Here is a 27123-nt window from a genome sequence, read left to right as displayed (position 1 = left end):
TTTGCAGTTTGAAAATCAGCTTTAAATTTTCAGTTCCTCACTCCATCGTGCCTTCAGCTCCTTCAGTCTTGGTTTCCGGAATTCCCTGAAAATGTATTGCTGGAAAAGCGCAGCAGGTCAGGCAGCATCCAAGGAACAGGAAATTCGACGTTTCGGGCATAAGCCCTTCATCAGGAATCCTGAAGAAGGGCTTATGCCCGAAACGTCGATTCTCCTGTTCCTTGGATGCTGCCTGACCTGCTGCACTTTTCCAGCAACACATTTTCAGCTCTGATCTCCAGCATCTGCAGTCCTCACTTTCTCCTTCCGGAATTCCCTCCCTTACCCTCCTTGGGTCTCTAACCCTGACTTCTTCACGATGTTTAAGGTACTTTGGAAATGCAAACTGTTGTTCTCCCTGTGCTTCACAAACGAAACGTATATTTCAGGTGAAGTCAGCTTTAAAGGTGTGACACCATCAGTACCAACGCGGGGATTGACTTGGCTCCCTCAATCTTACAACGAAGGGACAGCTGGGGGCTGTCGGATGGCAGGTTGAGCGGGATGAAGGAGAGGGTACACCAGAGGAGGACAGGAAGAATCTGTGATGGGCCTCAGCATGAGGTTCCCGGTAACTATTGCAACCGCACCTCTCTGCCACACTGGCAAACAGACTCTCACGGGCTGTCAAGGATGGAGTGTGAGCAACAATTTGCATAAGGATAAGAAAAGTGGATGAGTCAGGGACAGAAAACTTAATGGAGATAACAGGGCATTAATGGCAAGAGTGACATGAGGAAAACAAAAGTAGTCAAAGCTATAGGTACTGCATTTGAAAGCATGAAGTATTTTCACCTACTAAATAAACTAATAGCCCCTATTAATTTAATAGGAATTAAATACAGAGGAACTTCGATTGTCCGAATGACACTGGGGGTGGGGGGGGAGTATTTTGGTCGGAAAAAATTCGAATGCCGGATAACACACTTCAGCCAAGCATCAGGACCTTGCCATCTTGATTGGATAATCCGAAGTTCGGATAGTCAAATGCCGGATAATCGAGGTTCCTCTGTATTATGGGAAACTTGACTTGTAGAAGAGTTGGTTAAAGGTGGGGGGGGGGGGGGTACCCTGAAAGTAAATCGTTGGATAAAGATAACAGACAGGAGGGACCTTATCTTACTCAAAATTTATCTGTGGAATCAATTTGGATGAAGCTGTGAAACAACGAAGGCATAAACAATTGATGTGAGCAATTGATAAACCCCTATCTGCAGATGTAGTTTTAGACAGAATATAAATCTATAAATTAAAAGTGCATGTAATGATAAACATGACAGACACTTATTGTTATTCAGACTGTACAATTCAAATTTACAGTAATAGAGTGGAGAACAAGCTCATTGAATGCATTAAAATAGTTTTGTAGTTCAATGTGTCAAGGATGTTATAGATTTAGTAATGTATAACAAAAAAGAATTAATTAATAACCTTGCAGTGAAGCCTCTGGGGAAGAGTGATCATAACATAGTAAAATGTTATATTGCATTTGAGATTGATTCAATTCGGACCAACATGAGGATCTTGGGTCTGAAGAAAGACATCTACTTTGGTGTAAGGAGTTACTCGGCCAAGGTAAAGCAGGAAACTATATTAAAAGCTATGGTAGTGGATAAGCATGGGCAAAACACACATGGTATTAATTCATAATACAGAACTACTATAGATTACTTAAGGAATAAAAATTGCACAGGAGAAGTAGACTAACTCAGGCTAAAAGAGAAGTGAAAGATCATGTTATCTTCAAGGCAGAGCCTTAAACTTAAACCTGAGAGTTTTGGCATTCATCAAGGGATAACTGAGAATCAATAAAGGAAAAGAAAGAACAGAGAGAATAAGGATGCAGCTACCTAATTCTTTAAAGTTTGTGCCACACATAGACAGGATGGTTAAAAAGGCATTTGGCACGCTTGCCTTCATTGCTCATTTCTTTCAGCATGGAATTGGGACGTTATGTTGAGATTGCACAGGCCTCTTCTGGGATACTATGTCCAGTTCTGATCGCCCCGTTATATAAAGGTTATTATCAAGCTGGAGAGGGTTCAGAAGAGATTTACCAAGATGTTACTGGGTATGGAAGGTTTAAGTTATAAAGAAAAGCTGGATAGGCTGGGATTTTCTTTTCACTGGAGCGTAGGAGGTTGAGCAGTGACCTGATAGAAGTTAATAAAATAATGCGAGGTACAGATAGAGTAGATGGTCTTTCAAGATTAGGTGGTACATTTTTAAGGCGAGAGGTGAGAGATTTAAAAAAAAGACATAAGAGGCAAATTTTTTACACAGATAAAGGTTTACAAAATCATGAGGAGCATGGATAGGATAAATAGACAAAGTCTCTTCCCTGGAGTGGGGAGCCCAGTACTAGAAGGTATAGGTTTAGGGGGAGAGGGGAAAGATATAAAAGGGACCAAAGGGGCAACTTTTTCATGCAGAGGGTGATGCGTGTATTGAATGAGCTGCCACAGGAAGTGGTGGAGGATAGTACAATTGCAACATTTAAAAGGCATGTGGATGGATATATGAATAGGAAGAGTTTGGAGGGATTTGGGCTAGGTGCTGGCAGGTGGGATAGATTTGGTTGGGATATCTGGTGAGTTGGACCAAAGGATCTGTCTCTGTGCTGTACATCTCTATGACTCCATGACTTGCATTTGGAATGAACTTCCCAAGGAAGTGGTGAATGTGGGTACCATTACAACTTTTAAAAGGCATTTGGATGGATACACAAATAGGAAAGGTTTAGGGGGAATATGGGCCAGGAGCAGGCAGGTGGGTCTAGTTTAGTTTGGGATTATGTTCGGCATGGACTGGTTGGACTGAAGGGTCTGTTTTTGGCTATGTGACTCCATGCCTCTGTGACCAATGTACACCATTCGGGAACATAATTACAGATTGTAGAAGATTCTATGTTGTAAAAGCTTCTTTGAGTTTGCAAAAAAAGAGCTTAGTGTGGGTGGCTGGGAGGCAGAAATAAGAAAAAATCTTAAAAGGGATTAAGGAAGTGATAGCCATTAATCATACTTTTAAACAGTCTTCACAGTGAAAGACAAAAAAAGACCTGAAATGAATGGTGAATTAAGGGTCTAAGGGGAATGAGGAACTGAAGGAAAAGGGTTTACTGAATAAATAGTACTGGAGAAATTACTGGCACTCAAAGCCTCAAACTGCCTAGGCCTGAGGCCTACATCCTAGTGTAGGCGGTTCGAAAGATAGTGGATGCATTAGCATTGGTGTTAGAATTCCTTAGCTTCTGGAACATCTTACATGGGTTAGAAAGTAATAAATAAAACCCTGCTATTCAGGAAAGGAGGGTGCAAGAACTGGTTCACCTGACATCAGCAGGAGGGAAAATGCCAGAATCTCTGAGAAAATCATAACATGGCTGGACAATCAACACAGATTCACTGACGCTGTGGGTTCCAGGGCTGTCACTGATTTCATCTCTTCCCTTCAAAATTCTCTACCTCAAAGTGCCCCAACCATACATAGCCTGCTCCTAGCTCCTTCTCACAATCCACAAACTGGACTGCCTTGGCAGATTTATAATTTCAGCTGGTTCTCCAACCAATTAACTTATTTCTTCCTACCTTGACTCTTTCTTTCCCCTTGTTCAGTCTCTTTGATTCTTCTGATGCTTTATATCAGTTCTTGAATTTCCATTTCTCTATAATCCCTCTACACATCCATCCCCCATCAGGATGGTCTGAAAGATCTTTGAAAAGAAACCCCACCATCCACTGTCCTCCTTCGCATGGCTCTGCTTGTTCCCACTTTGAACAACTTTTCCCTTAACCCGTCTCACATTGGCAAGGTCAAAGGTATAGCCATGGGTATCCATATGGCTCCCCATTATGCCCGTCCCTTTGTCAGATATGTGGAACATTCCTTGTTCCAATCCTACTTGGGCCCCTACTCACAATTCCTTTCCAGGCACATCAATCATACCATTGATGCTGCTTCCTGCTCTCGTATGAAATCAAAAGATTTCACTAGTTTTTTTTCCAGCTGCCATCTTTCTCTGATCTTAATCCGGTCAATCTCTGACCTTTCCCTTCCTTGACTTCGCTGCTTCTATTCTTGGGATAGGCTGTCCACCAATATGCATTGCAAGCACACCCGACTCCCATAGTTACTGTGACTACGTTCCCTCAAAGATTCTGTTCTATTATTCCAACTTCTCCGTCCCTGTCACCTTTGTTCTGATGGTGCCACCTTTCACAGGGATGCCTCCAATATGACCTTCTCTTCCCTCAGTGAGGATTACCTCCACTCCAGGACCCTCAGCCATGCCTGTTCTCACTCCTTCCTTTCCTTGCCCGAACTATGATGGGATTCCTTTGTCTTCACTTTCCACCCTACCAGTATCCACATTCAAAAGATTGTCCTCTGCCATTCCCTCCACATCCAGCAACTCCAAAATATCTCACCCTCTCCTCTACGATAACCTGGTGCACTCCTCCAGAGCTGACAAGGTTAACAAGCTCCAACTGATTCAGCACAGCATGAAACGGTGATTGGGCCTGATCTATTTTCAATCTATATGAATAACTTTGAAGAGGTGCTGTGTGTAATGTAACCAGGTTGCAGCGACCCTACAAAATCATATGGTCAGGTTAACTGGCTGGCTAAAAGCATGGAAGATTGAATAGATGGAGATGAGTGAAATTATCTACTCTGGCAGAAATGAACAGAAAAGCAGAATACATTTTAAATTGCAAGAGACTGAGATGTTGATATTCAGAACCATATGAGTGTCCTTGTAGTAATGTAACATGCAAGTACAGCAAGGAAAATAAATGGGATGGAGGCCTTTATTACAAAGGGATGGGGATGTATTGTTATGATGACACAAAACCTAGAATACTACCTTACCTAAGGAAGGTCATATGTGCCCTAGGGGGATTGCACTGAAGGTTCACTAGACTGATTCCTAGGATGAGCAGGATGCCCTGTGAGGAGAGACTGTGTAGGCTAGGCCTCTATTCCCTGAGGGCTAGAACACTGCAAGGGGATATAATTGAAACATATAAAATTGTCGAAGGCTTGACAGGGTTAGTGCTGAGAAAACGTTTCCGCTGACTGGGGAATCTAAGACACAGGGTCACAGTCTCAAAATGAGAAGCAGGCCATTTACGACTGAGGCAAGGAGAAATCTCTTTATCCCAATCTTTGCAGTTCTCTATCATACAGAACGTTGGCTGCTCACACCTTGAGGATATCCAAGAGGTAGTTTGAGAGTATCCAAAACTATAAGGGAATCAAAGGATACAGGGTAGTTTGGAAAGGTGTGGTATATATAGAAGATTAACCATTATTTTTATGGAGTACTCTTAAACAATCTTAGATTATCATAGAACTCCTACATGTGGATACAGTCCCTTTATCCCAACAAGTCCACACCTAACCTCCGAAAAGTAAACAACCTGTTCCCATTTCTTGCATTCCGGAAACTGGAGGGGAGATGGGGTGAGCTCAGGGGAGGGTTGGAAAACCCGTGGGACAGGGAAAGGAGCTTGAGAAGCTCAGACCCATGGTTCAGTCACGGTAAGAACGGACATCGATTCCTTCCGGCTCACAACAAAATCTGAATAATATTAAAGATTGAAATTGTCTGTACCACGTTTATAACACTATCTGACAGTCAGGTACAGTTCAAGACATGACACGTGGCTTCGTGACCCGTAGTGTCAGAAGCCTGCGTATCCACAAGCTCTGGTCAGTTTTCAATCGAGTAAAAGCTATGGCCAAGATCCCCAGTTACAGATTCTACTATCTTTTTCTCATCATCTTCTGAAAAGAAATCAGCATATCTTTGTATTAGCATGGCAAAAACAGAACATTAGTCAGGCAGGCAGCTCCTTGACTAGATGGTGAAAATAAATAATTTTGCAAAGACTGCAGGGCACAATGGAACTTTCAATTATAAAAGATATAATTTAAATTATAATATATTTTGCCTGAACACTGACATGCATATGGAGTGTCAAACTATGCCATACTGATGCAAAAATGTATTAAAATGGATTCTTCATTTCAAGGAAAGTAAAGGCTGAATATTAAAAGGAAATGGCAAAGACTATGATGAACTTCAATAAAATTGGAATTCAGCAGAATAAAGAGCAGCAGCTTCTGAGAATAAAGTGGCTCATTGAAGCTCTATTGCTGAGATTGTTATGTACAGCAAAAGGATTTATTTGCTGAACACTAGCAGCATCAGTTAACAGGCTTCACATAACCAATGTTGAGTGAATAACCGATTGCCTGTTTGCTTCACCCAGTGTATGGCATTAATACAAGCCGTCCCACCAATACTCAACCACCACGGTGGTAATGCTGTTTCATATGGCTTCAAACCCCTTTTGAGAACTGGGGATTATGTGTCAGGACTGTGTTTCCACTGGCAACAGATTCAATAGCCGCAGGATAACGATTCAAGGTAATTGGCAAGACATCTCAAAGCGAAATAAGGATTTTTGATCTGGAATGCACTTTCTGAATAGCTGGTGGAGAAGGCTGAGTTGTAACTTTTAAAGGTCATCAGATAAATACTTGAAAAGGGGAAAAAATTTACAGGGGACAGAGCAGGTGAGTGAGACTGCTCAGATAGTTCTCCCAAAGAGCTGGCACAGACAAGATGGGCCCAATGGCCTCCTTTTGAACTAAAATCCCCACTGCCACTGGGTAAGCAATGCCCAATGCTGGAAAGTGGATGTCAGATTCATGCCCATATAGCACAGCAACAGACCCTTTGTTTCGGTTTCTAGGAAATGCTTCAGAGTGTGCTGCAAATGGAATTAACACTGCTTTCCTTCTAGATCATTCTGCATTTAAAGGAGACACGATCAGTGACATCAACATGCACGCAATTCTGTCAATGAACCCAGCGAAAAATGCATGCTCAGTGAGTTTTCACGCTCCTGAATATTTTAGATACTTCCACAAACGAGTTAGGGGAACAGTGCGATACGGAGTGGCGGGTGAAGGGGAGGGGACCAGGAATGACTACTCACAGTAATATTTTTGAAGGAGACAGAGAAAGCTTTGGAAGAGATTTTTATAAGTGAGGAGGTTGAACAGCGAACAATGCCCTTCTCAATGGGAAGCAGCAGCAAAGAGGCCATTTGGAGAGTTGCATCTGAGATATACGCACACTTTGGAGGTAAAGGGTGTGGAGATGAGGATTATTTTATGAGGTTCTGGAATGGGAGATGGAGAAAGGGAAACCTGGTGCTATGAACCAGGTTTTAATATACATCTGAACCTCAAAATTGAAGGAGTAAATGGTGAGAATTAGCTATCACCTGCTTTCAATCCTGGAGCAAAAAGCACCCTTGACTCTTTGGGAGACTTGACACTTCAATTTAAGTCTTTGTCATCCTCCAGGGAGTTGTTGTAGGATCTGAGTATTTTGTTTGATTGTCCTCAATGCTGCCCTCTCTGTCTGGGAGGTATAAATGAGGTTAGTTCTATCACGTCTGCCTGCAGTTGAGCTTGTGGTCTCTTTGCTCATGTGATGTACACTATTCAACTCCAGCCAGACGTGCGCCCTAGTATTGTTCAAACAGCTACTCTTCAATGCTGACGGAGTTATGAGGTTCCCTTACATTTCACCATCACCATGTAGACATCGATGGTACAGATCGGAGGCTGTGGAAGGCGCTCGCCTTTCTCCAAGATGTCTGGTATTTCACGGGCTGGAATCCCATCGTACGGCTTCCCGCCAAAAGTCATCAACTCCCAAATAGTGACGCCTGCAGGAAATTCAAAGCAAAATCCATTTGTCACTCACTGCATGTCTGAGCCCAAAAAGCCGGATTCAGAAAGAGCAAGGGAAATCTGTGAATTGGAAAGGCAGCTCTCCACCAGCCGACAGGCCACAAACTCCTGCTGTATCCACACATAGTGTTCACAGTCAAGGACTTACCGTAGCTCCACACGTCACTTTGATGGGTAAACTTCCGGTAGTGAATACACTCCAAAGCCATCCACTTAATTGGCATCTGCAAGGATATGGTGAAAGATATCAGTAGAATGCTCTCAGATCCTCCTCTGTAATTAACACAGGAAGAATTATTGGATGACATATCTCCTTGCACTACAACATTTATTCTGCATTGATTAAATGTACGTATTTTCTTGCTAACTTTCTCCATTTCATTCCCCTCTGTGCTCATTCAGTGTGACATGAGAAAGCAGGTTGAAAAACATGGGTAATAAAGCATTTGGGATCCTGGGCTTTATAAAGAGGAGCACCAGTAAAACAGTTATGATAAACATTTGTAAAAAAAATGCTCCAGCTTCAATTTGAGTCTTGTATCCAATTTCAGGCAACACAAAGGATGGAAGGGTATGAAGGTATTAGAGAGGGCACAGAAAAGATTCATGAGAATGGTTCCAGATATGTGGACCTTCAGTTACAAGGAGAAGTCAGGGATTGGAGAAGGTTGAAGAGCAGATTTGATCAAGATGCTGAAAATCATGAGGGGTCTGCGTAGATTAGATCGGGAGAAACTTCATTCATTGACTGGAGGCTGGAGAACCAAAGGACATGGTGTCTCAGTGGTTAGCACTGCTACCTCACAGCTCCAGAGACCTTGGGTTCAATTCCAACTGTGGATGACTGTCTGTGTGGAGTCTGCATATTCTCCTCGTGTCTGTGTGGGTTTCCTCCCACATCCCAAAGATGTGCAGGTTAGGTGAACTAGCCATGGGAATGGCAGGATCACAGGGTTAGGGTAAGGGGGTGGATTTGGGAGGGATGCTAGTTGGAGAGTCAATGCGGACTCGATAGACTGAATGGCATCCTTCTACACTGTGGGGATTCTATGATATAAGGGATTGGCAGAAGTACTATCTGAGAGAGTGGTAGAGTCAAGTCATTAAAAAATGAAATTGGAGTTGCTGTTACCTGAAGTAAACTTCAGGAAAATGCAGGGATGTGGGACTACTAGGTGAATTGCTCTACCAGAGAGGTGAAACAGGCACAATGGGCTGGACAGGCATCTTCTCAGGTGCGTCCATTCTCTGACTCTAAGGATGTCTTTTGCTGCACTTAGCCAAATGGCCAGTTTTCAAGGCTGAACTAAGTTGGCGAGGAGAGATTAATCAGTTCAGGCCTATACTGTCTGGAATTTAGAAGAATTAGGGGAGATCAAATTGAGGTATTCAAGATGATAAAAGGTGTTAATAAAATAGACGTGGAGCAGATGCTTTCTCTTGTGAGGCATTCTAGGACGAGAGGTCATAGTCTGAGGATAAGGAGCAGCAAATTTAAAAAGGAGTTGAGGAGCAATGACTTCTCCCAAAGGGTTGTGAATCTGTGGAATTTGTTACCCCAAGGTGTGGTGGATGCTGGGACAGTGAGTAAGTTTAAGAAGGAGTTAGATAGATTTTTAATTGGTAATATGGAGAGAAGGCAGGAAAATGGGGGTGCGGAGAACATCAGCCATGATCGAATGGTGGAGCAGACTCAATGAGGCGAAAGGCCTAATTCTGTTCCTTTATCTTATGAACTAATGGTTTGTCAATTAGCCATTGACTTCCAGACCTATCCTCGCTGCACATCAAGCTAGGGCTGGACTGTTTAGGAGAGATATTGGGAAGCGCTTCTACACACAATGTGTGATAGATGTTTGGAACTCTCCTCCACAAATGTCATTGGATGCTGCATCAATTGTTAATGTTAAATCTGAGATAGCTAAACTTTTGTGAAGCTGAGGTATTAAGGGATAAGGGCCAAAGGTATGGAGGCAGGCCAAAGATCAACCATTTTGTCACTGAATGGTGGAACAGGCTCGAGGGGATGGATGGCCTACTCTTGTCCCGATGTTTGTAGCAGTGGATGAGGATCAATACGAGCAGGAGCTCTGACTAATTATCCCTGCCTTCATCTAGCAGGACCTAAGCTCCACAATCCAGTTAATCCTGTAAAGGAATTCCCATTTTGTGAATTGCTGGATAAACTGCTTGGGGAAGGAAGGAGCTTTCCTAAAGTTCTCTGTGAATACTTTCTTGGCTGTTCACTGTTACAGGGACCCCTACGCAAGGAAGGGACAACTTTGATGATTTGCTTTGTAAGTTAAATCCGATAGCTGTAGTCCATTCTCCCAGGCTTGCATTGGCCGATTGGAGGAACCTCTCCCAGATTTCAAGCTTCTACCTGTTTCCACATGTAGGAATTGTCCGATAGCGTAGCTCCCAGACTGCTATCGGCCAGTTTGCTGCTGCAAGTTTGAGTTGGGAGTTTACCCTGAACAACATTTATGACTTAACTAATATAACTTGAATAATGACACAATGATCTGGCCATTATCTCATTGCTGTTTGAGGGAGCTCCACAAACTGCCTGCTGCCATTAGGCATACACAAAAGCTGCTGGCTCACCAAGGAGAGCAAGCCTGACAATCCCAATGCACCACAGCAGGAATGCTGCCAATAGGGAGTTGGGCTGAAGTCTTAATGCTCAGAGTGACGTTAATTTGAGTGAGAAAGGAGAGCAGTACGTTCTCTTTGTGTCCGATCCAGCAATTCAAAATTGCGATTGACAGATTTTTGTTAGGTAAGGACATTAAGGCAAATGGAATCAACATGAGTAAATGCAGTGGAGATACAGATCAGACTTGATCTAATTGATTGGCAGAACAGACTGAAGGTGCCACACATCCCCCTTCCCTGTTCTTATCTTCCATCCCCTTTCAAACAAAAGCATACAAAACAGATAAATTACTGTCTGCAGAATGTGGCAGGTATCGAACTTGTAAGAATATGAGAAAGATGAGGGGGACTTGGCCAGGCAACAACAAACCTGCTCCACTATTCAGTAAGGTCATTGCTGAGCCTCTGTGTTAGCAGCATTTGTGATAAAGTACTCTATATTAAGTAGACAAGCAGGGCTTATTGCAAGGCAGGTTATAATCAGCTGAGATCAGAGTTTAATAGTTGAAGCATGTTTTCAAGCAACCTTTCATAGCATTTCACAGCCGTGTATCAGGCCCAACTGTTCCTTACGGGGTGAGATTGTGTTGCTGGAAAAGCACAGCAGATCAGGCAGCATCCGAAGAGCAGGATAATCAACGTTTCAGGCCGGAGCCCTTCATCAGGATGTTGCCTGACCTGCTGTGCTTTCCCAGCACCACACTCTCAATTCTGATCTCCAGCATCTGCAGACCTCACTGTCTCCCTGTTCCTTACTGGTGTTCACCCCCTTCCACATGAGCCACTTCCCATCCTATTAATTATTTCAACCTCTCATTATATGCTTCTATGTTTCTCTCCCTCATGTACCTATCTAGCCTCTTTTTCCAATGCACCTTTGAAGAAGCTATTTCAATACTTAGGAAGGTTTCAGATCCACTGAAGTCTCATACGCTGAGAAATTGTGTTGGTAAAAGGTTGAAAAATGATGACCTTGAAAATGGAGAGCAATAATTCCTTGCAGAGTAACACCAAAAGATTCTGTGCGGTCATATAGCAAGATGTTGTGAATCTGCTTCTGAATAAGAGAGAAGTGAGAGTGACCATCAAGATGGCTTTGAAGACTTTGACTCACCTGAACACTGAAGCCTAATACTTAAACATGCACTGATGTAGACACATATATTCTAACAAATAAGTTTTCTCCAGGAATGCAGTGCATTTGAATATGATTGTCCCTTTATGTAGAAAATAACTGATGCTAGAGAGCGATTATAAAATTGTAACCTCGCAGTGCGGTCAAGATTATTTATAAGAGTACATTTTGAGTAGTTGATAACCATCACTTGCAGCTTGAAATGGCATAAAAGCCTTGAAGTCACTGGAAGATATAACTTGCTTTTTATGAAATACAAACTGCTTTGGTTTTCTCTGACTTTATTATCCTGTTTTCTGGGAGATACCAGCTGTCAATACTGATGGTTAAACTATCAGGCCGTTACTGTCTTGTTATGTCCACACAAGACAGGGGAGCAGTTGTGACTTTATTCCTTTGTCTTTGCTGGGAAATAATGTCCAGTTGATGACTGGACAATCTATGCCCAATGCCCACTTTAAGTATGGAATGGGACAGTCTCCCCAGCACACCATTTGGGTTTACCAGACAGCTACAGCTCCACATCCTTGGCTGAGACAGCTGACCTTAGCTAGAGGATTAATATAACGTTGCAATCGGCCTCAGCACCCTGAACAATAGAAAGCAGTGGCAAACCAGTGGGGTGGCATGGTGGCTCAGTGGTTAGCACTGCTTTAGGTTAAGTAACCCTTTAGATTTTGTCAATGGTCAAAGACAGGAGGGTATAACTGTGAGTCAGGTAGGTACAGGGTATGCAGAACGTAGCAGTGGAGACTTGTGACTTTGTCTAACTGTTAGGAGGTACTTGCCACCAGTAAGGATGAGAACAAGGACTGCAGGGTGGATGAGCAGACTGAAAATAGCATCACGGTGCAGGATGCCATTCAAGTGAGGAGTCTGAATGGAATGTGGTAGTGTTAGAGAGCAGCATAATCAAAGTGACAGATACTGTTCTCTGCAGTGATTTCTGAAGGTTGCAATGCATACCCAGAGCTGGGATAAAACACATTTCCTCATGACTAGAGATGTATTTGGAATGAGAAGATGGAGGATCCAGTTGTAATTTATCACGCAGGAACCAAGGACATAAGGAAATCTAGAAATGATAATCTGCCAAGTGTTGAGAAGTTCAGTCAAAAAGAGTAGCAGAAAAAAAAGGAAGTTATAATAAGCAAACTATGGTGGAAATTAAGATAAATGGCTTAGATTTAATTGCATTACAGTAACAAGCTCATAAAATAACTGAAATTGGAAAATGAATATTCCAGGTTACACATTTCCAAAAGGGAGGCAGAATGGAATACAGTCCAGATAGTAAAGGATGACTGAAGGTTAGTACTTGGAATGGCTCAGAAGATTAGCAGGTAGCATTAGTATGGTGGAAATGAAGAAACATCAGGGACAGAAGTCACTGGATTTTGTAGCATAGTCAATGTAATAATTGTGGAGGACTTTAATGTTCATATAGTTGGGACAAATCAAGTTGGCAAAGGTAGTCTGGAAGATGTGATTGTACAATGTTTCCATGACCAACTCACCTAACCTGCACATCTTTGGACTGTGGGAGGAAACCCACACAGACACGGGGAGAATGTACAAACTCCACACAGATAGTCACCTGAGGCTGGAATCGAACCTGGGTTCCTGGTGCTGTGAGGCAGTAGCGCTAGCCACTGAGCCACCGTGCCACCATTGTACATTGCTTCCACGGCAGTTTCCTAGAGCAACACTGGCGGCCTCACAGCACCAGGAACCCGGGTTCGACTCCAGCCTCAGGCGACTGTCTGTGTGGAGTTTGCACATTCTCCCCGCTCGGTGTGGGTTTCCTCCCACAGTCCAAAGATGTGAAGGTTAGGTGAATTGGCAATGTTAAATTAACCAGAGTGTTCAGGGATGTGTAAGTTAGGGGCATTAGTCAGGGGTAGGGGAATGGGTCTGGGTGGGTTACTCTTCGGGGGGTCGATGCGGACTTATTGGGCCGAAAGGCCTGTTTCCATCCTGTAGGGATTCTATGAATGCATTGTAGAACCCACTAGAGATAACATTCCTTTCAATCTGGGAGTGTGCAATGAAGCAGGTTTATTTCGTAATGTGAATAAAATATCCTCTGTGTAGAAGTGACGCAATACAGTTGAATTCTACATTAGCTTCGACAGCAAAATACTCAGGTACTAAACAGCAATCATACACATAAATGGATTACTTAGGCATGAAGGGAAAAGTGGCCAACATTAACTGAGTAGGTGGACCAAAAAATATGGCAGTAAATAAAAAGTGGGAAACAGTTAAAGAAATTATTTAAAATCTTCAAAAACAATATATTCCATCAAAAAACAAAAATCAGCAAGTAAGACCCATCTATGGTCTAGTCAGGAAATAAAGATAATGTCAGATGAAAAGAAGTGGCTTCACATCATAAAGTATAGCGATCAGACCTGAGAATTAGGTGTGTTTTTAGAAACCAGCAGAGAGTAACCGAAAATTTCATAAAAGATGCAAAAGTCGAACAGAAGTGAACTAGGCAGGAATATGTATTCCTGCCCAGACCCATTCCCCTACCCCTGACTAATGCCCCTAACCTACACATCCCTGAACACTCTGATCAATTTAACATGGCCAATTCACCTAACCTTCACATCTTTTGAACTGTCAAAGTTTTCACAAGAGTACAAAAAAAAGGAGCCTAGTGGCATGGTGGCTCAGTGGTTAGCACTGCTGCCTCACAGTTCCAGGGTCCCAGGTTCGATTCCAGCAGTTTGCACATTCTCCCCGTGTCTGTGCAGGTTTACTCCCACAGTCCAAAGATGTGCAGGTCAGGTGATTGTCGGTCTGTGTGGAGTTTGCATATTCTCCCCGTGTCTGCGTGGGTTTCCTCCAGGTGCTCCGGTTTCCTCCCACAGTCCAAAGATGTGCCGGCCAGGTAAATTGGCCATAGTGCTAGATGCATTAGTCAGAGGGTAATGGGTCTGGGGTGGGGGGAGAGGTTAGTCTTCAGAGGGTCGGTGTGGACTTGTTGGGGTTAAAGGGTCTGTTTCCACACTGTAGGGGAATCTAATCTAAAGTAAACATTTGTCTCTTAAAGGTAGAGACAGGCAAAGTCATTGTGGGGAATGAGGAAACGGCAGAGACAATGAACAAATATTTTACATCTGTGTTCACAGAAATTCTCTTCTTGAAAAAGGTAGCTAAGACATCAATAAGAAACAAAATCAACAAGAGGGAAGATATTAAAGATGCTTAAGGGATTTGATGCTAACAAATTCCAAAGAGATCGAAAAAAAAGGCATCTGCAGAGATATGGATACATTGGTTATGATTTTGCAAGATTTCCTACTTTGAAAAATGGTCCCAGAGGATTAGAAAACAATATTTTTAAATCAACATCTTCAGACATGTTACAGCATACTTCCCAGGCAGACGAAACATAATATCTAGCCCAGAGGTAGGGACATTATCACTACCCCACAAACAGATTGGAAGTGAGCACATTTAACTCCATTGTAAAGGAAGGAGGGAGAGAGAAAACAGAGAATGGGACAGTTAGCCTCATGTCAGCTGATGAGAAAATGATGAATCCTATCAATATGCAAGTAATTACCTGGAAATACAGACCTGAGTATTGTTAAAATAAAGTGCATTTTGTTGAAGATTTCATCTTGCACTCATTAGGACAATATGTAATAGGTGACAGCCGTTTGATGGTTCATTTATCAGGGAAATGCCATGACTAATCAGTTATAACTTAAACAGAACTTGGCAGTGAACTGTCAGTCATCATTCTCTATGGCAGTGCCCCTATTTGCCAACCAATTTGTTTGCCAACCAATCAGCACTCTTCTCTCATGCAGCATGCTATTTTCCCCATACTTTGGTATTCTTCTGAATTGTCCTGATGAGCGCAACTGAAAAGCTTCAACACAATGTATTTTTTTCAGCAACATTAAGCAACCTTAAAAATGCAATGGATCACATATGGCAAGACAGTGTGTGAACATGCTTTTGTGCTTTCACAAAAGGGAGGTTGGGTTTAACAAATTTATTACAGATTATTGATGATGTAACAAGTAGGATGGACAAAAGGGATTCAGTAAATGATCTTGCTGATGTCTCTTCATGGTATAAAGTGGGCATTGACAAAGATGAAGTTTAGAAACTGCCTGATTAGAATGTTTCTGATGGAACACACCATTCTGTGATGAATTGCATTGATCAAAGCAGCCAATTAAAATGAAAGTCCAGACTCTCATTGCCCCTAGCATTGTTGGATATAGAGACACGCAGACTCCATCTGCCGAGTGCTGGTTAACTCCACGTGATGGCGATTATGTTAGAAGTTGTTTCTTTGTAATACGGTTTCTGATGTACTTAAAATAGCACTTATCAATACCCAAGATGTTTTAAAGCATGTAACAACCGTGGAGATACTCGCGAGAATAGCGACTGTTGCAATATAGAAAGCGCATTAACCAGCTTGCACAAAGCTCAATTCCACCACTGTGACAACGAGCCAAAGAAACTGTCTCAATGTAAGCACAGTCCAGTTTATCAAACAGGGGGTGGGGCCAGGTCAAAGCCAGTCCCTTGTCTGAAATGGGAAATGTGATTCAGAGATAGGAATGGTGCCCATTCAACCCCAATTCACAACAACGGTGTGGTGTCTCACCCATATTATACTGAGATCCGCATGTCACTGGCAGGTGTGGATTCCACCATGACCAACTTCCAAAGGTCAGAGCTAAAAAGGAGGCTAGTAAGGGGATTACTTTGGAAAATCAAACACACAGGCTATGAGAAGAAATCCATGCCATTATAAAACCATGAATAGGGGGGATTAGTGACTAGCTTTTTCGAAGAACACAAAGGTGAGATGGTTTGTGCCCTTGTCCAGCAGCACTGACAAAGACTGTAAAAGCAAGTGAATGAATGATTCCAGTGCATCCCATTCGGCCTGAAGCTGGCTTTGCTGTTTTTGTGCAAAGTTGTGTGTTTTGTGATTTGAGGAATGCAGGGTTATAGAGGAGAAACAATAACATTTACTCATTGCCATTAATGTCTTAGAGTCTCAGAGATGTACAGCATGGAAACAGACCCTTCAGTCCCACTCATCGATTCCAACCAGTTATCCCAAATTAATCGTGTCCCATTTGCCAATCCTTCCTATTCCTATACCCACCCAGATGCCTTTTAAATGTTGTATATGTACCAGCCTCTACCACTCCCTCTGGCAGCTCATTCCATAAAGCACTTGGCTTCAAAGAGATATGAGGGAAGCTGACCAAATGCTTGACAGAGGAACTCAGTTTCAAGCAGTATCTTCACTGATTTGGAGGGGAGGGAGGGAGGGTTGGGGGATGGGTAGGGCTAGATGTGGAGGGGGGTAGAGAGCCAGGGTTGCTTACAGCTGTCTGAACATCAATGATAGGAGAAGGAAGGTTGGAGGTGTGAAAGAAGCTAGAATCTGAAACAACGTAGGCAGGGGAGGGGTAAAAATGTGATAAAATCCTTGCATGCGGTAATTTATTTTGATGGCTATTCCTCATGAGAGTACAAAACTGTTGTTTTGAACATTTTCACTGAGAAATGGGGAACAGAGGAACAGTCCGTTCAGTCAGCAGAGGAAGTTTCCCTCCTACAGCGCAGTGAAAAGAATTATAGGTTTAGAATGACATTAGCGCCTCCCTCACAATGGGGGTACCTCTGAGATAAATAACTGAGGAGGCACGTGAGAATTTAAATAGGCCTTCACTTTAATAAAACCCTCAGTCAGCAACAAAAGTAACACAAAAGGTACTGTTGTTTGCTATAATTCTACTGAAGGTGATCTTTGAAAATGAAGTAAAGTTTGCCCAATTTGGGCGAAAGGGTGACCAAGCTCTGTCAACCTCCTATATATTATGTTGAATGGGAGGGCCATTATCTCCTGCAATTAAGGATACCTCCTTAAGTGAGACACACACAACACATTAATGGAAGGTAGCACAGCTAAAGATCATAATTAGATAATCGACATGTAAATGAGTTGCTCGTGGACACTGAACTGAAATTCGCATGCAGCAGCCCTGCACAGTCGCACAGATGGAGATAAAATGTTCCAGCGGGGTGGTGGGGGTGGGGGTGGGGTTGGGGAGGTCTGGTGCTGGGGGTTGTGGCCAAAACCAAGGCTCGTAAATGTAAGCCAGTCAGTAATAAATCCATTAGCAAGTTCAGAGAGAAAAATCTTTACCCAGCTATTAGTGAAAACGGGATATTGTTGGAACTGGGGATAATAGGATCAGCCTTAATCCAGAATGCTGCACCAGGCTCGAGGGGCAGAATGGACCACTCCTGCTCTCAAGTTCCTGCCCTACAGCAGGTAGGGTGGTGATTAGCACAGACGCATTTAAGATGAAGTTGGATAAGAAAATGAGGGTGAGATAAAGATGGATAAACACGGGAAGGAATATAAATACCAAGATTGAGCAGGATTCTCAGATGACGTGTTTCAATGCTGTAAATTCTAATTAATTCCACGGAAGAGAACCAATGATTTCACCAACCTTTCCACCATCTGCATTATACTCTTTCTCATCCACATCCAGCAATCTGGCCAAGCCGAAGTCCGTGATCTTAATGTGATTCGGTGACTTTACCAAGACGTTCCTTGCTGCCAAGTCTCGATGAACCAATCGCCTCTCCTCCAGGTACATCATTCCCTGTCACACAAAAATTCACATCCATTTTAATTGGTTCATGTTTTTGGCATAACATACAAAAATAAAGTGTTGAAGGATATTGCAGCAAGGTTTCAGTTCTAGTTAGGTGTACTCTCTATCATTTGTGTGATTTGGAAAGTTTTCGATAGCTGCAGCTCCAAACGTGCCCCCATTTAAATAGCCCATTGATAATTATAGCACTTTGATACTATCAAAGATTCAGCAACATGAGATTTCAGTCTCTGTCCATGCTGACATATTCGTTCCCTTGTTTCATCATCCAGATCCAAAACAATAAGATGCCATCTAGCATCAGAGGTTGCAAGGGTACTGTCTCATTTAGATCGTACAGAATTACAGCATATTTAACACTTAGTCTTGGCCTTCCTTTAGTCAGTCTCCTTTATTATCGTAGTGTCATACTTCCCCAAGGCAATCTGTGCCTGTAACTCCTTATTTACTATATTCCATGCATTTACAATACATGCACGTTAACTCTGTTGTGGATTTCATTTCTTTCTCACTTTTGGAATTCATTTACTCTTATTTCACCTATAAGCTTCCAAGTCTCTACGTCAGTGCCAGCTATATCCCCAAATATTTTATGAACTATGGTATTCTCCTGTAGGTCCCATACCCCGACCAAGTTACGGCACACCTGGCTCATCATGTCCATACTGGCTCTTCAGACAAACTTTATTACCTTCCGCCAATCTTCTGTTTTCTCCCCAAACTCTTGCACATTATTTCTATCCAAGTAATCAACAAATGCCCTCTTGAATGCCTCCACTGAACCTGCCTCCATTACATTTCCAGGTAGTGCACCAATACCCCAATTACTCACTGAGTGAAAAAGGTTTGGACTCACCTTTCGTTCTATTTGAAATTATCTTAAATCTATGCCTGTTCTTGTCCCTTTTACAAGAGAGAAGAGCATCTCCCTGTTTATCCTATCCAGCCCCTTCATGGTTTCGGAACCCTCTATCAGATCTCCTCTTCGCCTTCTCTTCTTCAGGGAGAAGAGTCCAAAACCTCAAGTCTCCACAGCTGGGGGTATCTCCTTCACATGGTCATCTGGGAGAGTTGGGGTTCATGACTTCCCTTAGCCAACTTTGCTCACCTCACTTCATTATGTTTGCCCTTACTTGACCTTATTCCTGTTATTTCTCAGTTAGTACCTGCTTACAAAAAAAACCAAATTACACTTTTTGAATCACAAAGCAATCAACACAGAACGTCCATGTGATGTTACTGTTTCATTCTGTTTCCCAAACTGGATGTTCTCCCAGAACTGTAGCTGTTAAACCTGTCTCCTCACCTGTGTTGAAGCTGGAGAGCTCAGTCCTCAACCTTGGACCTCAATTTAACCTCTGAGACTGGCGGTTATCATTCTCCCAAGCCAGCCCGCATGTTCATCGCTAATGTGCTAATCCAATCACATTCACGCTTACACTGATGACACTCCAAACACCTTGGCCAATGAAAGTGAAACAACAGGTCACACATGAAGGCCAAATGCTGGTTAAGGGCTGAACTACAGTTGAAGCATCACGTTCTCATTAATTGCCCAGTGAAATTGAAATGGAGTGATACTGCTCACAGTGAAAAGGGATGGGAAGGTGGGAATGGTGACATACAAACACACAAATTAGGATCAAGAATAAACCACTCAGCTCCTTGAGTCTGCTTCATCATTCATTAAGCTCACTGCTGATCTAACTACTCTATACAGTCATTCCAACAACCTCTCCATAACCTTTCACTTCCTTGCTGACCAAAAGTAATCTACATCTGCATTAAACACACTCAAAAATCTGTCCCTACTGTGATGCTCATATCTTATTCTGGTACTTTGCAGTCTGTCTTCAGGTATCATTGAGGAATTGCTCAGGATTTGTTCAAGATTGACCCTGGAGGTTTTTTTCATCTTTTGAGAGAAGTGTCTGAATGCTTGGAATATGGGTGTTGCGAGCAGGACTGGCATTTATTGCCCATCCCTAGCTGCCTGTCAGGAGGTGTTGGTGAGCAACGTACCTTCCAATGTTTCTTGCAGCTTATAGGCAACGCTGGCTGTTAACTATCTCCTTGGACAACCACTGCTGCCTGCGGGTCCAAGGGACATGCACAATGCCACTAGGCAGGGAATTCAAATGAAAGAGCACATATATCAAAGCCAGGGTAGTGTGGTGCTTAGAGGGTCTGAGATAGTTCCCAAATACAGGCTGCCCTTGCTCTTCCAGGTGGTAAGGCTCATGAGTTTGGGAAGGGCTGTTGAAGGAGCACTGGCGATGTGCTGCAGTGCATCTTGGGTAATATAGGGCCACGAGCAGGCATACAGTAATCTTGTCCTTTGTCTGCCCACCTTGGTTCCACAAACCTTAATAAAACTCCATCGTCCATCTTACATTATCAGTTGACTCTAAACCCCAGCAGCTTCATGAGACAAACAATTCCAGGTTTTCATTCCCCTTTCTGAGCAGAACTGCCTGATGAACTCCGAATAACTTTGCTCTAACTTGAGGTATTTGTCCCTTGTTCTAGATTCCTTTACCAGTTGAATACATATTTAATTGAAATCTTTAATCATTGTAAACACCTCAATTAGGTTAAACCTTAACCTTTGATACTCACAGAAATAAGTATAAGCCTCATCTTTGCAACCTTTCCTCTTAACTGAACATTGCTTGATCCACTGATGCATGCGACAATCATGCCGACCAAATATTAGGTATGAATTGGATTGTGATCTGAAGAAGACTGGCATCAGATTCAAGGTGTTAACTCAGGGTGGGATCTTACAGAGGCCCAAGTGGCTACAGTGAGATTTATGGCACAATAAGTCCACCTCAAGGCTGGATGCATCACACTCCAACTTATCTGCATTTTCTGAACAGTGAGGTGAGTCTCTCTCCAGTTAGCAGCGAGTTACCAATTCAGGGGAAATTTCTGCATGTTAAGGGCCATAATAACCCGACAACCCGCCTTACGAATATTCAACTCCCGATCTTACCGAATACATCTAATAAGTTCGATGATGAGAATTTTCAACATGGAAGCCAGGGCGTGTACCTGGCAACTTCAACTTGCTGCTTGTTTCAAAAGGCCTTCATGTTAGAGACCAGGCACCAACATCTCAGAGCACGTTTCATGGACAGGCCACAAGCATTCCACGTTCATGGATACTGGCATTCAACATCTGCCAGTCTCCAAGAACCATCATGGCACATCTCTGATCCACTTCCTCGCTGCACTGCTGTACCTTGGGCTACACCAGGAACTTTCATTGTAATGCTGTAGCAAGGACACTGCATGCTCAGAGACTTACACCAAGCTCATGGACTGAAACAGGATGTATCTGTGGGCATCTCACTCTCACATTGCTCATTTGCTGTCAGCCTGCCTGGATGATCACAGCATCCCTGCCTTGCACATCCTTGCCTTTGGTTCCATCCATCAGAGATACTACACTCACATTACGTCTGTCTTGCCATTCTGTTTAGTGCAGACACATCCAGGAAGCTTATCATGGTTGTAAGTAGTCCTCAGTCAAGTCAAGGGACTTTGATCGGGTGATCCTGGCACAGTAAGTCAAGAATGTGGCCCCCGGTACCAGTCTAGGGTCTTAGAAATTGTCAGTCAGCCACTTGGGACAGTCAGAGTTAGGATGCTCTCCTCATAAAGGGGTGAGAAGACAAATGTCAAGCTGTCCACCACCCGTCCTGAGCCTTTCTGTCCTGTAATGAGACGGAATCAGTATTAAGGGAGTTAAGGTGGGTGACACAGCCGTTGCTGTCGGTGCAGTTGGAAAACGTGTCCTGAGCAAGTGAGATGGCAAGCACAGATGTCATGCAGGGATAGTGGTGTCAGGAGTTGGCTTGGGTGAGAGTGAATCAGGGAAGGTGTTGTGTGAGACTAGCAGAACATGGGTCTTGGTGGGGGAAATGGGTGCAATAGAGTAAGAGTGAGGAGTCGGAAAGAAGATGGTGGCATGTACCTTGGAGTTGCTGGGCACCTCTCCAGATCACAAAAACAGCATTGAACTAGGTGGCAACCTCAGCTCAGGCTGGCACAATGCAGTGTTGTGGCCTCCACTACTGGTCCTGGGGGAAGAGGACGTCCCCAATTTGCACCACCCTATCTATCAGCAGGCCGGGTCCCCTCTCACAAAGTGAGGTGCTGATTTCTCTCTGCCAATGTTCAGGGCAAATATCAGGGGAACCATGCAGGGCAGCTCTGGACTGACGGTGCTTGACCAGGCGCACAACAGACTGGCAAAGGTGGTGCGGGTACAAGGACGCTGGTTTCTTGGCTGAGATCTGCTGAGTTCTTTGGGGAATGGTACATTGTAAGATGGAGATAAAATTGGACATGTGTGGTGTCACAGCAGTGGGGTAGAGAGTTACTGAGGCGAGCCTGGTAAGATACACCGAGAAATCTCACTGGGCCTCATAATGAGGATCCCTCCCAAAAACTTAACGCAACTTGCACTTATCGTAAAAGATGCAAGATTCAATGTCTGCTTCCCTCTCCACAGACATGGCCAGACCTGCTGGATTTCTCCAGCCCTTGCATTCTTATTGTAAATTGAACTATCTCTATCAGTTAGTGAATTATTATTCTCTCCCTCCACATGTCTGAAAGGTAATGGCAGTGGCTAAATCCAGGGCTTTGTTTCGAGAGCAAACTGAATCACAAATGTGCTAACACACACTGGGGGATAATTTTCACCATTAAAGCCTGGGAATTAATCTGGCAGATCTATCAATCAGCTAAAGTGTAATTGAAAGAGTCACTTGCCAAGACCCTGCAAACCATACTCAACGGAGGCTTTGGTGACTCAATACAATAAGTGCCAGAAGTGGTCCTGTCGAGACTGAAAGCAGAACTCTAACAAATAACCATCAAAGTGACGTTTTACAAAACTGACATGTTCAGTAATGGGTAATACAGAGAGAAACAGGAGTTTCAAAATCTTCTCAAGCAAATAAAGTTCAGCCACAACATTAGGTTATAAATCTTCAGTCCTTCAGTGTACAGTCAGGAATCTGAGAAAGGAAGTCCTGAATGTATATAGATGCCTTTCACAGCCTCAGAACACCCCAAAGCACTTCACAGCCAATTTAGGAGGGCAGATGGCAGTATTTGCAAACAGCACAATACCACAAGCAGCAATGTGACAATGATCAGATTGTGGGTTTTAATGATATTGGTTGAGGAGAAAATATTTGCCTGGGCACCTGTGTAAAACCTCCCCACGGTAATTCAAAATAGTGCAGTGGGATCCTTTCCAACTCATCTGAATGAAGGATAGTTATTGTCAAAGTAAGCTGTTGAAGTTCAGTGAGGAAAATGTGAGCTCACTTGGGTTGGAGACATGAGCTTGTGAAGAGGATGATGCCATGTTTGGATTGTCATCCATTATCTGTATAATGGCTTAGAGTTTTTGTGTACTCTTGACAACTATGTTGACAGAATCGGGTCAGAGACTGACAGTTTCAGAATGTGAACTGTCAGAGGAAGAAGACGACTTATGTTAGGATGAGATGTGCAAGCTCAGCTAGGGCATTTGACAGTTAGACGTTAGCCAGGAAAGACCTAAAGAGAGAATTATGAAGAGCCAGGAGGGGACATGAGAAGTCATTGGCAAATAGGATCAAGGAATACCCTAAAGCTTTCTATCGGTATATCAGAATAAAAGAATGACTAGAGTAAGATTAGGGCCAATCAAGGATAGTAGTGGGAAGTTGTGCATGGAGCCTGAGGAGATAGGGGAAGCGCTAAATAAATATTTTGCATCAGTACTCACACTGGAAAAAGACAATGCTGTCGAGGAGAATACTGAAATACAGGTTACTAGACTGGACAGGATGGAGGTTCACAAGGAGGGTGCGTGAGCAATTCTGGAAAGTGTGAAAATAGATAAGTCCATGGGCTGGATGGTATTTGTCCTAGGATTCTCTGGGAAGCCAAAGAGGAGATTGCAGAGCCTTTGGCTTTGATCTTTATGTCATCGTTGTCTACGGGAATAGTGCCAGAAGACTGGGGGATAGCAAATGTTCAAGAAGGGGAGTAGAGACAATCCAGGTAATTATCATCCAATGAGCCTTACTTCAGTTGTGGACAAAGTGGTGCAAAAGGTTATAAGAGGTAGAATTTATAAGTATCTAGAGAGGAATAAGTGGATTAGGGATAGTCAACATGGCTTTGTGAAGGGTGGGTCGTGCCTCACAAACCTTATTGAGGTCTTTGAGATGGTGATTTCAGTAAGGTGTTTGATAAGGTTCCCCACAGTAGGCTATTGCACAAAATATGGAGGCATGGGATTGAGGGTGATTTAGCAGTTTGTATCAGAAATTGGCTAGCTGAAAGAAAACAGGGTGGTAGTTGATGGGAAATGTTCATCCTGGAGTTCAGTTACTAGTGGTGTACCACAAGGATCGGAATGGAGTTTAATGCAGAAAGTGTGAGGTAATTCACTTTGGGAGGAGTAACTGGAAGACAGAGTACTGGGTTAATGGGAAGATTCTTGACAGTATAGAAGAGCAGAGAGACCTTCGTATCCATGTACATAGATCCCTGAAAATTGCCACTCAGGTTGATAGGGTTGGTAAGAAGGCATACGGTGCGACAGATTTAATTGGGAGAGGGATTGAGTTTCAGAGCCTCAACGTCATGCTGCAGCTGTACAAACCTCTGGTGCGGCCACACTTGAAGCATTATAAGAAGGATGTGGAAGCTTTGGAAAGGGTACAGAGGCGATTTACTAGGATGTTGCCTGGTATGGAGGGAAGGTCTTACGAGAAAAGTCTGAGGGACTTGAGGCTGTTTTTGTCAGAGAGAAGAAGTTTGAGAGGTGACTTAATTGAGCCATATAAGATAATCAGAGGGTTAGATAGGGTGGACAGTGAGAGCCTTTTTCCTTGGATGGTGAAGGCTAGCACGGGGAGAGGGGACATAGCTACAAATTGAGAGGTGATAGATATAGGACGGATGACAGAGGCAGTTTCTTTACTCAGAGAGAAATAGGGGCGAGAAAGTGTATTGCCTACACCAGTAGTAGACTCGCCAACTTTGAGGGCACATAAATGGTCATTGGTTTAACATATGGATAAAAATGGAATAGTGTAGGTTAGATGGGCTTCAGATTGGTTTCCCAGGTCAGCATAACATCGAGGGCTGAAGGGCCTGTATTGCACTATAATATTCTATGTTCTGCAGAATATCTGGAGACCCTGGGATATCTTTCTCCCTTGAATTTTCAACATAGGAAAGCTGGTTCATGTGTATTAGATGCATCATTAAGTCAGAAAGGTACGGCTGATGACCCGCAGAAAACCGAGAGGAAAATATGATTCTTGAACCAACAGTCAGGCATTGTGGCTTCTGAAGTAGACGCTCTTCTGACGGTGTCCAGAATCTGCACTATAGAAGGGAGGGTATCTGCCTAACTCAGTTGAAGATCCAAGCTGTCATGTGAAAGCTTAGCCTGCATCTATGTTAGGCAGGTCCTTCCTGGATGGTCTGTTTCAAAGCTCAGCTTCAGCAGCTTGTAAAATGCAAATAGAAGTGTTATGCTCCCAGGAGACTGATAGGATATCAAAGGTAGCTTCCAACTCTTTTGATTCCTGCAGCTGAACCCTGACAACCATTTGTTCTGGAGCACTGCCACCAGACTCTGTCAGTATCAGAGCCAGAACCACTCTGTGCTTGTACCTTGGAGTGAGCCTGAGTCACTGTGTATGTGCAAAACATCAGTGCAGTGCAAGTGGGTCAGTCTGATTGACCACAGTGCATTTGCACCTTCCAGATCAAACACTTTCTCTTGCAAGATTAGTCTTTCATAAAAAGAACAATGAGTAACACAAAATTATTTAATTGAGACTGTGATTGCTGCTGTGCAAGTAGAATAAGTGGGCGAAGCCTTATACAAGATGAGAAGTTGGAAGAATTTTTCTTACAAAACGGTAAAATGAGAGCATTGTTTCCACAGGGCATTTTTAAAATTCCCAATAGAATTACTAATACTGAAGTAGAAAACAGAGGAAGCTTCTCTGCTTTACGTCTACGTAATTTTTAGTGTCACTGAGCAGTGGTTATGAAGGCAGGGATGTTGGTAAAGTTCAGTAAGAGATGCACCCACACTGTGTGCCAAAATTAGTAGTGTGGGCTTGTTGCCAGGCATGTAAGGATTGGGGAAAGATTGCCTTTGTCATTCTCCCTAGGCTCAATGGAGACTCCCCAACCCATAACCTTGCCATCTCAAGGTTCTTCTTGACCCTGACCTACTCGCCTCTATTGCTGAGACTTCTGATCCTGAACCTGCTTGTGTCCTCCTCAGGGGGCGATTTGCCTGTAGTACCAGCTGTGGCCACCACCTCAGGGCTGGCGCTGGTGGGTCTACAGAACTGCCTCTTGGAGATGGGACTTCCAACTAAGATCGAGTCAAAGAGTCAAAGAGATGTACAGCCAGGAAACAGTCCCTTTGGTCCAATTTGTCCACACTGACCAGATATCCTAAAGTAATCTAGTCCCATTTGCCAGCATTTGGCCCATATCCCTCTAACCCTTCCTAATCATGTATCCAGCCAGATACCTTTTAAACATTATAATTGTGCTACCCTCCACCATATCCTCGGACAGCTCAGTCTATATACACACACCCCTCTGCTTGAAAATGTTGCCCCATAGGTCCTCTCTTTATCTTTCCCTTCTCAACTTCAGCCTATACCCTCTAGTTTCGGACTCCCCTACCTTGGGAAAAAGGCCTTGTATTTTATCCTATCCACGCTCCTCATGAGTTTATAAACCTCTACAAGGTCAACCCTCAGCCTCTGACATTCCAGT

General features: G+C 43.3%; 1 protein-coding gene across 1 annotated transcript in view; it reads right to left on the bottom strand.

Moving 5' to 3' along the window:
• LOC132817270 (receptor tyrosine-protein kinase erbB-4-like) overlaps positions 1-27123 on the bottom strand; it is a 956628-nt gene that overhangs the window by 101387 nt on the left and 828118 nt on the right. The window contains exons 21-23 of the mRNA XM_060827652.1: positions 18124-18279; positions 7964-8039; positions 7644-7790 (exon numbers count right to left, since the gene is read on the bottom strand). Coding sequence (XP_060683635.1) covers positions 7644-7790; positions 7964-8039; positions 18124-18279 — 379 coding nt within the window. The remainder of the gene's footprint in view (positions 1-7643; positions 7791-7963; positions 8040-18123; positions 18280-27123) is intronic.

Source organism: Hemiscyllium ocellatum, chromosome 7 (genome assembly GCF_020745735.1).
Source record: "Hemiscyllium ocellatum isolate sHemOce1 chromosome 7, sHemOce1.pat.X.cur, whole genome shotgun sequence".
Classification (NCBI taxonomy): domain Eukaryota; kingdom Metazoa; phylum Chordata; class Chondrichthyes; order Orectolobiformes; family Hemiscylliidae; genus Hemiscyllium; species Hemiscyllium ocellatum.
The sequence above is the reverse complement of the archived record's forward strand: the minus strand, read 5'-3'. Positions and strand labels throughout refer to the sequence as shown.